Source organism: Gossypium hirsutum, chromosome A05, assembly GCF_007990345.1.
Source record: "Gossypium hirsutum isolate 1008001.06 chromosome A05, Gossypium_hirsutum_v2.1, whole genome shotgun sequence".
Classification (NCBI taxonomy): Eukaryota; Viridiplantae; Streptophyta; class Magnoliopsida; order Malvales; family Malvaceae; genus Gossypium; species Gossypium hirsutum.
The window spans coordinates 12,427,462-12,440,798 of record NC_053428.1 but is presented as its reverse complement, the minus strand read 5'-3'; the positions used below and the strand labels follow the sequence as shown (position 1 = coordinate 12,440,798).

General features: G+C 33.4%; 3 protein-coding genes across 7 annotated transcripts; 2 read left to right on the top strand and 1 right to left on the bottom strand.

The window, feature by feature from the left end:
* The first annotated feature begins 1,015 nt into the window (after positions 1-1,015).
* LOC107941085 (MAR-binding filament-like protein 1-1) lies at positions 1,016-5,749 on the top strand. Of its 3 annotated transcripts, XM_016874601.2 has the most exons (5): positions 1,266-1,400; positions 2,553-2,729; positions 3,005-3,057; positions 3,172-3,309; positions 3,792-5,749. In XM_016874601.2, exons 2-5 carry the CDS (start codon positions 2,672-2,674, stop codon positions 5,502-5,504), a joined length of 1,962 nt encoding a protein of 653 aa, XP_016730090.2. In that variant the 5' UTR covers positions 1,266-1,400; positions 2,553-2,671; the 3' UTR covers positions 5,505-5,749. The 3 variants fall into 3 exon arrangements, with proteins under 3 accessions (XP_016730087.2, XP_016730088.2, XP_016730090.2); XM_016874598.2 differs by lacking the exon at positions 2,553-2,729 and having other exon boundaries at positions 1,016-1,400; XM_016874599.2 differs by lacking the exon at positions 2,553-2,729 and having other exon boundaries at positions 1,018-1,400; positions 3,017-3,057.
* A 772-nt stretch (positions 5,750-6,521) lies between these two features.
* LOC107941094 (protein SYS1 homolog) lies at positions 6,522-9,985 on the top strand. 3 transcript variants are annotated; one of them, XM_016874624.2, is made up of 3 exons: positions 6,522-7,406; positions 8,211-8,434; positions 8,786-9,298. In XM_016874624.2, the coding sequence occupies exons 1-3, from the start codon at positions 7,183-7,185 to the stop codon at positions 8,791-8,793; spliced, it is 456 nt and encodes a 151-aa protein (XP_016730113.2). In that variant the 5' UTR covers positions 6,522-7,182; the 3' UTR covers positions 8,794-9,298. The 3 variants fall into 3 exon arrangements, with proteins under 3 accessions (XP_016730113.2, XP_016730110.2, XP_016730111.2); XM_016874621.2 differs by lacking the exon at positions 8,786-9,298 and adding an exon at positions 9,424-9,985 and having other exon boundaries at positions 6,545-7,406; XM_016874622.2 differs by lacking the exon at positions 8,786-9,298 and adding an exon at positions 9,392-9,985 and having other exon boundaries at positions 6,546-7,406.
* A 666-nt stretch (positions 9,986-10,651) lies between these two features.
* LOC107941081 (uncharacterized) lies at positions 10,652-11,674 on the bottom strand. The gene is made up of 3 exons (XM_041113452.1): positions 11,506-11,674; positions 11,169-11,328; positions 10,652-10,847 (listed from the first exon to the last, which is right to left on the bottom strand). Exons 1-3 carry the CDS (start codon positions 11,546-11,548, stop codon positions 10,688-10,690), a joined length of 363 nt encoding a protein of 120 aa, XP_040969386.1. The 5' UTR covers positions 11,549-11,674; the 3' UTR covers positions 10,652-10,687.
* Positions 11,675-13,337: the final 1,663 nt, after the last annotated feature.

Below are 13,337 nucleotides of genomic sequence, written 5' to 3'. Positions count from 1 at the left end.
AGAAAGAACTACTTCAATATACGATCTTGCATGTTAAAAGCCTCTATCATTCACTATATTAACATGACTACTCAAATTTTAATGTTTATCAATATACGAAGAACAAATATTTATTCGACCATCTGAGCTATAATTTTGTACAAACATAGGAGGTTATGAAAAAGAAAAAGTAAGATTATACACTAAAACAATTTGCATGACGTGGCAACCTGACCGGCCTGTATGTTGAAGATAAAAAGTTTCACTTCTTCTTACGTGGCAATTTGGCATTGGGTTTAGAAGCTGTTGAATCTCGATGCTGCATGTATGGATCTGTTTTTGTGGACCCATATCTCTATTCCAAATTACCCATTTGCCCTCTCATGTCTAACATTATATATTACTCGATAAATTTTTTTTAATTAAGAGTAATTCTTTTTTATTAAAAAATGAATTACTTTGATAAAATTTCACCACTCTTTCAAAGCAAAACAATCTACTTGACCGTGTCAAGAAACAGTTCAATGCACTAATCTTTTTATTTTCATAATTAAATTTATATTGAACTTAAGTATAATGATTATATATATCTTCAACTGTAACAATTGAATTAAATTTAGGGTTAGTATTTAATATATTTCTAATTTTTTATTATTTTACAAGTAATTTTAGAAATTAATTTTGTGTCTCTATGTTTTTAAAATATTTATTTTTTAATATTTTATTATATTCGTATAAGATATTTTTTAATTTCTAACCCTAATTGTAAAATTTAAAAACTCTGATAAAAATATACCAAATGTTTTTCCTAATTTATATGAGATGCAATAGAAAAATACCAATACTTAAACGCACGCACAAATATCCCCCCAAGAAAATTCTCAAATCTACTACACGAAAAAGGAAAAAAAAATTGAAAATTTTATATTTTATAGAGTGGAAGAAGGATTTTCCTCGTAATTATCACAAACTAATAGGGGCATTTTTGCCTTTCAACGAGCTTTCACTGACGGAAATTAGAAAAAAGAAATGAAGATAGAGCAAAGTAGAGAGCAGGTGAGCTTCTTTCTTTTTTTTTCTCAACTTCCCAGAAAAGTTCAAAAAAAAAAAAAAGAAGGGAAAAAAGATAGAAATGGGTTTCGTGATAGGGAGCTCTTGCTATTTGCAAACTCCCATTTCCAACTGTCAGCTACTGTTTTCTTCTTCTTCTTCTTCTTCTTCTTCGCAATCCGTTATCTTTAACCTAAGAAATGCAGAGTCCAAAAGAAGAAGGAGAAGCTTCAGGCCTCCAATGGCTTCTCTGTCCCATCAAGACCCAAAGGACCACGTTTCCCGTAAGAGGAGGGCGGTTCTTCTTGTGGGTATTTCCATTCTTCCTTTCCTGCAACTCAGAGCCAACGCTGTCGAGGGCTCCGCCTTAAGTAAGCCTCATTCTTTTTTGAAGTAATATTTTTGTTTTCTTTCAACATTTGATCCTTTTAATCATATTACTGAACTTCTTGAAATGGGTTATTGTTTTAATTAAACCATGTCTAGAAGTTGTACTTGAATGAGTAGGCAATGCTTTAGTTGGAGCAATGTTCTTTTGAATTTTATGGTTTTATTGTTTTCACATCTTATAGATTGGTTCACGCATATCCTGAGTTCTAGTTAAGATGAAGTAGCTTTTGTTATGGATGCAGAGAAATTAGATAAAAGTGGATATAATTTCCTAATCGATTTTGTCTTGTCATATCTTATCCATATCCTTACACACCCATGCAAACGTTACTTCTATGTTTTTTTCCCTGATATACGTGTCAGATTATCACCCTTTAGTCATTTTTGCTACATCAATTTGATTTGGATGCATTGAGAGCACAGATATCTAATGTTTTTGCTCACAGGAGTGATGTTCTACTGTAATTTGTGTACTTAAATATATTCCTTTTGGACTTTTTTGGGTAAATAATATTGGTTTCTTGAAAAAAATTGTAGCAAGGTTCTGCTGATGGTTGTTCTGCACTTTGAAGTGATGTTCAAACATAGCAGTTAACGGGCCTGAACCTGATGTCAATTTAGGCACTCAACTTTAGCATCATACTTAAATGGGTTCTATTTTGCCATCGGGACTTCTCTTTGTTAACTTTGTAATGCTGTTTGGTATTTTTCTAATTTTATACGGACATGTGTTGTGGTAGAAAAAGAAATAATACATGTTGAGAGATTGCTATATATGTATTTTGGTTTCAGCAATCTATCTCTGATAAGGTAAGCTTCTTTAAGGTTCAAAGTATAAAAGTGATGGATGAGCTAGATGAACTTACCATTATATTATTAGTGTTAGAAATAGATGATTAGATGGACGAATCTTCCATGATAAGTGCAAGAGATTGCTTAGCGGAGAAAAGTAGAAGTAGATAAGAAGGAATACTGGAGCTGCAAATGGCAGTTGCTTGTGGGGAAGCTCTGGCACTAATTGCCTTTATTTTGATTTCTTTTCTTTTTGCCCTTATTGTGTTAAGAATTCTGTTTTGGCTTTTATTACTATGAAATAATTGAGTTAAATATTAAATTGGTCCATCCCCTTCCAGGGAAAAAAGGGAAACATTCCTCCGAGTGGTAGTGGAACAACTTTTAGGACTGTTTTGTCAGTAAAAGTTCAATGGTCCATGAAATTAGTAAGAGGTGACCTGATTGAGAATTTAGTAAAATGCTGAGTGGTTTATTTTGGTATTTGAACAAGTCACCTTTCATGGAGAAGAAATCAGGTATGAACTCACAGTTTCTGTACTAATTGGCTTGAGGTATAATTGCAAGTGAAGCTTGTATAAGTTACTTATTGCTTTCATATTCAAAACAAGTTCTTATGCTCATGCTTGTTCTTTTCGAATTAATTCGCGTATCATTTTCTTTAAATTTCATATATATTGGATCTCTTATCAGGGTCCTATATGCATTCTTCTTCTTAAGTCCCTTTTAGGGTTGGTCTAATAACTGTTCACCTTCAATTTCTTTTTTCATTTATTCATCTTTTTTTCATAAGAAAATGTGACAGAAAGTGAGCTAAACAAGCCAGAGGAAAACCAAAAAGCAGAGGTTTGAGTCTTACTTGCTTTATTATCCCATTCAGTCTATTTGCTTTAATTATGTTTATTTCTTGACTTTTTGACTAAGTTTCGAAATTCTTAACGGGGTAGCTTCCATGGACAGGAAGAACGGGGAGGTTCGCCATCAAATCCCTTTCTATCTTTTCTGAATGGTCTTGGGATATTTGGAGTCAGTGTGCTTGGTCCGCTCTATGCTTTGCTTCAGAAGGAGAAGAAAGAAACTGATCAAGCCCTAGAGTCAGTAAGTCATCACTTACCTTCAAATTCAAATTTTGTTACACCATAAGATGGTTTTGAGCATTTAAGAAGAGTTAAAGAAGTTATGGGTACTCAGACCCTTTTCAACCTATGTTACTTGGACGTGGGTGTGTTCAATTTTTTCATAGTTTTTTCATGTATTTGGAGGGTCGTATACCCTCCATGTCAAAACCTGCGTCGGACTCAGATACTTAAGTGAAAATGAAGAATCATAGCAATATAGTTTACTACAATATTATTGTCTCTCCCAGTCCTCAGACTACTTTTTCCTCAACTTCCCTACTTCCTATCAAGTATTCCCTTTTCCGGATAGAGAAAAGTAAAGACAAAAAGCAAAAGATTAGATAGCAAAGAATGCTTTTGGTTTTTCTCACTTAATGTAATATTTTGCCGTTCTTAATTAATTTCGACTTCCATTTCCATGGATTAGTTTAAAATTAATTTTGCATTGATTGGAACACGCAGATAAAGATCAAATTGAAAGAAAAAGAAGCTGCAATTGTCTCAATGGAGAAAGACTTTGAATCAAAACTGCTAAATGAACGCGAAGAACGAACCAAGCAACTTAAAGAGGCAAAGGAAGAAAAGCTGTCTATAATGGATCAACTAAATTCAGCTAACAATACAATTGCAGGCTTAGGGCAGGAACTTAAAAATGAGAAGAGGTTAATTGAGAACCTTAAAGTTCAAATTGACATTCTTCAAAGCAACCTCTTGAAGGCCGGGGAAGAAAAAAGATCTCTTGAACAAGAATTGAAGGAAAAGCTTGATTTAGTGGGCGTCTTGCAAGAAAAAGTAAACTTGCTCCGTTCAGAACTCAAAGATAAGGAAGGTAACATTCAAAAGCTCAGCTCATCCATTGATGAAAAGGAATCAGAGTTAAAGAACGTAAACACTGCTTATGAGAAAACTAAGGAAGAACTTAGGAAAGCAAATTCAGAGATTGGAGGTTTGAAAGAAGAATTACTGAGAAATCAAAGTGAACTTGAGTCGAAAAATGCTGCGGTGGATGAATTAAATGCAAGGATAAGTTCTTTAACAGTTGAAAGAGATAATTCTAGGCAGGAATTTGGTGCTCTTCAAGAGGATTATAATAATCTCAAAGTGTCTTCTGAAAATAAGGCGGCAGCAGATGCAAAGCTTTTGGGGGAAAGAGAAAAAGAAATTCACTTGCTAAAGGACCAACTCAAGCTTGCTGTAAATGATGCAAGTAAAAATAAAGCAATTGTTGTGGATTTGGAGAAGGAAAGAGAGAACCTGAAGAAAGCACTGGAAGTGGAATTGGAAAATTTAAAGAAGCTGAAAGAAGAACTCCTAGTTGCTGAGGAAACTCTTGCAAAGTCCAAAAGTGAGGCTTCTGATCTGTTCAAGCAACTTAAGAACTCACAAACACAATGTAAAGAGCTTGAGTCAGAGGTTTCAAGGGTTAGGGCTGAGTTTGATGAAAAACTAAGACTTCAAGGCAGCCTTGATGAGGCAGAGCAAAGTGGCAAAGTTCTTGCCAATGAGCTTGCAGCTGCGAAAGAGCTTCTTAACAAAACCAGGGAGGAGGTGCAGACATTTTCTCATGAGCTGGCATCTATGACAGAAAATCGTGACAGCCTTCAGAGGGAATTGGTAGATGTCTATAAAAAGGCAGAAACTACAGCTGATGATTTGAAAGAAGAGAAAGCGATTGTTTCTTCCTTAAAGAAAGAAGTACAGGCTTTGGAGAAGCAGATTTCGAAGGACAAGGAAGCAAGAAAATCACTTGAAAAGGACCTGGAAGAGGCTACCAAGTCACTTGATGAGGTGAACCAAAATATACTGAAACTTTCTAAAGATCTTGAAAGCGCTAATGCTAAAATATCTAGTCTCGAGGATGAGAAAACGGTGCTGTATAAAACACTTACAGAGCAGAAGAATGCAGCTAAAGAAGCCCGAGAAAACATGGAAGATGCCCACAACCTTGTCATGTCACTTGGCAAAGAAAGGGAGAGTTTGGAAAAGCAAGCGAAGAAACTTGAGGAAGAATTGTCATCCGCCAAGGGTGAAATACTACGGTTGAGGAGTGAAATAAATACATCCAAAGTTGCTGTAAACAATGAGCTTGGACAGGAAAGTGACAATGAAGGTGAAGCAAAAGTGACAGTCAGTTCAAGGAAAACTACCAGAAGGAGAAAAAGTAGCTCACAATGAGGTTCACAAGTAACCATCCTGAATTATAATATTTTATTATCCTGGATTTGATTGTTGCTTGTCAATTTTTGGCAATATCATTGTATTGTTGTTACATAAATCTGACATCGAGAATGGTAATTAAGGAATTTGCTTATATGTATGTAAAGATCCACTGTATGCTATTTAAGGAATTATTTAGCAATACCATTGTATCATTGTTATATAAATCTGACACCAAGTATGCTATTTTAGGAATTTTTTTACATTCTTTACTTCATACTGATGCCAAAGTACCAACACACGTTCTGAACCATTTTCTTCTTTTCTCATGCATTTCTCCCTTTGCATCAGTTATGCAAATATAAATAAATTAAGAATGCTAAAATTTTAAATATAAGTATGATACATGTCATGCTAATCTTCATTTACAAAGTCACATTAATCATGTTTTATGTTTATTATATTCACTGTATCATGTATTTGTATAATGTTGTGTGCATAAAATTTTTTTTAAGATATTATTTAGTGATACATAAAAATGTGAAGTAAATTTTTAATTGGTTATTAATATTTAAATATTTGAAAGATTTAAAATGGGTTATTAAAAATGGTTTTTAAGTAAATTTATGTGATAACGAACTTAATGAGAATTTTTATAAAGTTGTAGAAGTATTAGCTATCAACACAATTAAATAGTTGGTAAAAACCATATTATATAATTAATTTAAATTTTACTTAATTGTAAGGTTATAAAATTTTCCCAAAAAATTTTAAAAATTAAATCTCTTACTAACTCACACTTCCTATTTGCTACTCTTCTAAAAAGAAACTATATATACAATTAGTTTTGTTTCTTTCACTGTTATTTTTTATTCTAATTATTAATGTATAAATTAATTAATTTGTGAACGATCCAAATCCAAATCATAATAATAAAAAATAAATAGTAGCTTTTAAGACTTATAAAATTTAATAAATAATTACGAAGGTATGAGTGTCGACCACAGTGGGAATCGAACCCACGGCAAATCTAACCAAATAATTTTTAATAAAATTGAACTGAAAACAGAAAAACAAATATGTGAATTTATTAGATTTTTTCATTTTAATAAAAATTAATTAAAACCTTCATTTTAAATCCATCTCCAAAGAAAGTTCTTCCATTGGAGGCCAAAAGTTTGTATTTCTTTAAATTGTAAAAAAAAAAAAAGTTTTGTTAAAACAAAAATTGCAGAATTCGCTAGTATACGGTTTCCTCGTCTCTCGCTTGTATCGATCTCGATTTCCAGTATTTAATCTTCACATTTTCTTTGTTTTGTTTTTGTTTTCTTTCTTCAGGACTCACTGATTTACCAGATCCGAGTTCGTCAAGTTTCGATTTTGGGTACACTAAAAAGTTTTAAGGAAAAAAATAGCATCGAAGTCAGTTTTAGCATTGTTTGTTTGAAAACTGGGTTTTTCTTTAACTTCGAAAAGCTTCAGTGGGGCAATCAATGGTTTTTTGCTTTGATCCTTGTAATTTTCTAAGAATTGGGGTTTCATAGAAGAATTATTAAAAGAAACTAGTATTTTTAGGATCTGGCGCTTGGATATAAGGAAAATTTACAATCGTATTAAGGAATTGGTTTGGAAATTCTTTGAGGTTTTTGCTGATCTTGTGTATTCGGAAATTGAAAGTTGTATTTCAATTGTAGTCATGTTCTATGGGGCGATGATATGGGATCCTTGGCTTATTGTAGCCCAAATTGTTTGCCTTCAATGCTTATACTACCTCACCCTTGGAGTCTTTTTGTCCTTTCTTGTTGGCACCCATGTTTCTCATATGAGCTTAGTCTATTTCTTTGACTTTGCTACTATTACATCCTCAACCGTTGTTGGCTGGTGTGTCATTGCTTCCTTTCTGTTCAGCTCTGTTGCAGGGTGAGATACTGAGAATATAGTTCCCACCTTGATTTTTAACTGCACTTCATTTTATGCTTGTCTATTTAACTTTTGAATACAGAAATGGTTGGTTCCTATATGATGCCTTTCGGATGTAGTAATTTTCAGATTTCCTTGGATACGAGTAATTGTTGCCATAAAAGAATAAATAGTATTAAAGTTAAGCCTAAGTCTTATTTTGCTTGACAATGGGCTGTTTATTATTAGAAAATCTATATGTTTCCTACTGTTGCCTCAGCATTGTACCCCATCCTTGTAAAATCTGCTGGTTGCTTATGATTGAACTATATAATCCCCTTTTCTTTTGTTTCATCCGTTGCTATAGGTTGTAGGACTGGATTTGATCAATAAATGGATTATATTGTACAACTGTGATGTTCCGTGATGGTCCGTGTCGTCAGTTTTATGATATGTACACTTTTTCTGATACTAAAAACTTGGATTTAGAAATCTTTGCATATGCATTTTGATGTCGAAATGTGAGAAATTTGAATGTCGAACTGTTTTCTTAAGGATATCTATAGTTAAGCTTTAAAGTAATTACGTCTCTGCCCAAGGCATTGTATCTGTTATTTTTTGCTGATTCAGTTTGTGTTTGGCATGAGGGAGGTTTTACTTAGTTGCGAATTGATGGCCAGAGGTAGATATCACTTCTAGGAAGATATTACCTCCATGAAAACTTGGAATAATACTCCACAAAGAATTTTGGAATAATGATATTAGGCATTTTCTAAACTTAGCTTATTTTTAACTTGCGTTTTTGCTTTATTTGGATGTATACAGAGCTGGATACATGATTTATCTGATTGAAAGGGCAAAGAAGTGCTTAGATTTTTCAGCCACCCTCTATATTATCCATCTTTTTATATGCCTTGTATATGGAGGTTGGCCTTCCTCTGTAACCTGGTGGGTTGTGAATGGTACTGGAGTTGCAGTGATGGCTTTGCTAGGTGAATATTTATGCATTAAACGGGAACTGAGAGAGATTCCTACTCGATACAGATCAAGTAAGAAATAATTCCTTTATATATTAAAAGTAGCTTCTTGATTGTAATTTGAAATAAATAATTATTTTTTCTTTATTGGATTATATCGGTGATGTTTTTGGAGGCATTTCCAGGGAAAGAAAAACCTTTTAATGCTTGACCCCTAACTGTTAAAGAATCCCTAATCATCTTAGTTATCTAAGAAAACATAGAAAATAAAAGGATCCAGTCCTTCAGCTTAAAGTTAAAACATAAAACAGAAATGTTCAGATAATCGTTTTGTTTAGTCATTGACCTAAGACCTTACTAGTTTTCTGAGTTGAAGTTTAACATGTCATAGTATTGGTTGAATTTTGAAACTATTCCATGCAGATATTTGACTGACAAATAATCAATGTGTGAAGAAATCCCTTATGGCATTAAAATTCATGGTATTTCTTCTCTTCTTTGGAGGAGCTTAAGGATATAGTTCTTTAGATATGGATTCAAAGGCGCTACGAGGAAGCACTAGCTTAAGTTAAATAATATATGTTCAGTGCTTCTGGATATAATCAAGAAGTGCTTCTAAGGATGGCAGAGAGGAGCGGTAAAAGCTTGGGACTTGTGGTGCTCAAGTGATATGAAGCTGGGGCATACCGCTAGATATGCATTCATTCGAGGTAGATCTAAGAATACAATCATAGGCCGCTTTGCGAAAGATGATTCATTGCATCTAATATACTGTTTTCTGAAATTATTTGCATAACTGAGTAGTTTTTCATTCTCTATAGAATTGTTTGATAGTATACAATTTATTTTCCAAAATAAATTGGTTCTAGTAACATGAAAATTGATTTAGTTTCTTACATTCCAATATGAAATTGAGAAAGATATTACTTTGGGAAACCATGAGAAATCGACTTGGTTTGATGGAATGCAACGAAGTTTAACCTATTTTTTTTCTCCATTAAACCAAATCATAATGTTTAAATGATTTAGGGTATTCTCACAAAATGAAGTTTAAAAAAAAGTCAGGTGTATGCTAAACCTCTTTCAAGGCTGCCCAAGGGTCTGGAAGGATTAGACAAGCACTTTCAGCGTGTTTGGTTGGCGAGGATAGCCAACTCAGTCAGGACTGATTCATAAAGCAACAGTTTCTATTTATTGGAATAACTCATTGCAAGCAATGATGAATGTGGCCTGAGTAGGCACTTGGAGCTCTGCCATCAGAATCGGCTATTCAACGCCATCAACAAGCACTGAACTCAACCACAACAATACGACGACTCAAAATTTCAGTCTTATAACTTAAAAATATTAGAGGGAATCAAAATAGAAGTAATTCTTCTATAAGAAAAAAAAAAAAAAAAGAACTCTCCTACAGTTCAATGCAAGCAAGAGCAAATGTCAAAGAAATCAATGGAAGATGATTCAAGGGGAGATCTATTGCCGACCCAACTAGGGGAACCTCTTCCAGGTAGTATTGAATGATGTTAGCCATTTGTTGTAAATTTCAAATGAGGTTGGGTATCTCGGAACTTATGCATGTAGTTAAAAAGTGAGAAAAATCAAAGCAATTTTTGTTTATGGTAATCAAAATTTCAGAAGCAAAAAATGTCAAAGAAGGTTTGGGCGAGAAATCTAGAAAGGAGACAGAGGAATAAAGGTGAAAAAAAGAAAAGAAAAGAAATTAAAGTATGACTGGCAATAGAAACCACGGTGGTTGGTGGAAGCAAATATGACGAAAAGTAGATAATATGATGAGTTATGAGTTTAGATAGAGAGAAGATAAATTTTTTAGAGAGAGGAGAGACAATTTGCAGAAATAAGTTGAAAAAAACCAAAATTGAAATTAAAAAAAAAAACTCATATGATTTAAGAAAATAACAAGACAAAATGAAACCATTTCTAACATTATTTCCGATTAACAAGATGGAGGATTATATTATATTTTGATATAATACGAACTACTAACTAGAATATAAAAATATTGTTTGTAATACCCAAAAAAATATTATTTAGATTTAATACTTGTCTTTTAATTAAAAATGAAATATTACTTTAATATATATTATTAAATATTTCTATCTTATTATGGTTAATATTTAATTTTTATAAGATGTTAATAATATAAATAAAAAATTATATTTAAAGATAAAATTGTTATTTTAAGCTATTCTTTGCATATTCTTTTATGTAATCAAATTATGTAAAACTATTATTTATTTATTCTATTTAATCAATCAAACTAGTTAATATCTATTACCTCCTCATTTTATTCCCATCAAATATCTATTACATCCTTATCTTATTCAATATCAATGAACCAAACGTAATTATTATTTCTTCCCCTGAGGCTTCCATGGTGCTAAGATGTCTCCCACTGTGAGATAGACTGAATTCATTCCAAAGGATTTTGGAATTATGTAATTTCTCCATCACATTCACACACAAGCTGAAACGGAAGAAAAACCACATCAGCAATGTATGCGGCGAAATTTCATTGGATGAAAATGACTAGGTTTGAAGAAATAATATTCTTCATTCAACTTGCAGGACATATCAATAATTATACATTTCAAAGTGGTTTCATGGTTTTCAGTAATCCATTCTTCCTCCTATAGCAATGAAATTCCTTTATTCAGCCAAGCATTTGCTCAATAGAATGCTTTTACTGTAATCTGCTAGGCTGAATAAAACATTTCGGCATGACAGTCCACTGGAAATTTTAATTACCTATTCAATGATAGGATTAAAACGACATTAATGGAGTTACCTTTCTTGTAGATAAGTTGAATTTTCGAAGTAGATTGGAAATTGGGTGGCCAGTATGAGATATGAAGGCACCTTTGTATTTGTGTTGATGGAATATATTCCCAATTTCCTGTGTTTGGCCTGGTGACATGCAGAAGAATCTTGACTACAGGAACCCCAACCTGCAATTTCAAGCACTGATCGAAAATTTTCACTACTTCCTATTCTATGTCGATGCTTTTAACAGTACAATAATAGGGGAAGAGAGAGATGAAAAGCAGTCACTTGGAAAAGTTTAAAATGATTACTGCAATGGCAAGTAATCAATGTTACGATGAAGTAATAGCAAGAGTCCGAACCTAACGTAAGATAGCATGAAGTGCAAGAACCAGCCGTGTTCATTAGAGACTGAGGGCCATCATTTCTTTGTTTCTATCAACTTGGTAATTCTTTAGAGAAGCAAATGGGCAACTCCGTCCTGCACAACGTTGTGAAACATTTGTATGAGAGACTAAATTTAAAAATCATAGAGATGTCAATGATTTTGTGGTTCATTTATAGTTAGCGTAGGCCATCCGTAACATGGTATGGAATAGTATGTTCATATATGTTGCCTAATAATATGAGGTAATAACAAAGATTTTAGTTATCGACGACAGTGCTGGTTCAGGAAAAGCTGACAGTGAGGGACAGGACCTCAGTCTTGATAGCAAAAGCCAGATAATGGCCATTAAAGTATAGCATGTTCAACGAGGCTGGATTCAAACCCTTTTGCAAGTGGCCAATCAGTGAAATATAAAAAGAAAGAGACAACTTAGATTTGGGACAATTTTTTCAAAACATCTTTTACATAAAAGTAGAGTATCACTTCTTACAAATGAGATTCCATGAGCTTTTTGATTTAATGCAGAAGACGAGAGAATCGCGGCCGTTAATGGGACAGCTGCCGATTCCCAGACAAGCTTCGGTTTCCTCATGATCTGGATCCATCGAAATTTTCAAACATCAAAAGTTAAAGAATCTAAGTTATAATGTGGACAAACTTTTTGGTGGTGAAAAAGAGATTCTTGTAATGTCTTGCCGTCAACAGAAGCAACAGGAAGCCAAATCCCATTACAACAGATGAATTTAAAACCAAAATTACCATTGGAACATTTTGTTCCTTTTCAAAAGTGGAATAGGGCTCTTACTACATGAAATGAAAGCATATATAATATGAAAGGCACATGCATGCCTTGTAGTCATTGATTCTGTGGTTTAGTTTATTGGACTGAATCAAAGAGTAGATTTACATTCATCGAAGTCATCCCAACCAATGATTGTGGAAGCATTTGTAAAGTGCCCCTTTGATTCTTGTCCAAAAAGCAAGCAGAGCACTTCCTAGATGCCGCTAATTACTAGCTTACTTGACATTCTTATATAATGTCTAGCACCTAGTTATTTTAAAAAAGAAAGAAATGACTATAGGGAAAGTATACATTGCTTTCCCTTGGTGTACCCACTTACCTCATCTCTGTGATCAAATACAGAGGTCATAACAGGTATGAATTGCAGCTTGCTAGTATGTAGTATTCCAATCAGTCCCTTTAGCTGCTGTAATCACACAACGACTGCTTCACCCTCCATGAATCCAGCAAGTGTTGCCTTGGGTAGAAGCTCGATCAGAAAGCCTAACCTGTATGTCAAAACCAGAATCAACTAAAATCACACTGATAGATAAATGAAGTGGCTTTTGTCTCTATCTATAGTCCAATATGTTCAAGAACTCCTTTGACAAACCTTATACATTTTGACTTTACAACATTAAAAAGGGTACCTTAAAGAGACCCAAAGATGCCTGATACTCATGTTTTACTTTCTGTTTGGTGTGATTGGGTGGATTAGCTCTTACGAACTTCTGTTCAGCTCTTACGAGCTTCTATTTAGCTTTCGAGCTTCTATTGGCATATTCGGGAGGACCAGCTCTTATAAGCTTCTTGTAACACCCCATACCCGTATCCGAGACCGGGATAGGATACGAGGCATTACTAAAATTTTCAGAATAATTTCAATTAATTTATATCATTTAGTATTCATTTCCATATTTCATGTAACATCCTTTTCATATTATAATTCTCGTATCATATCAAATATTCTATCCTTTGAATCATTGAAGTTCTGATGGATTTTTCAATAGTACACTCAAAGCGTA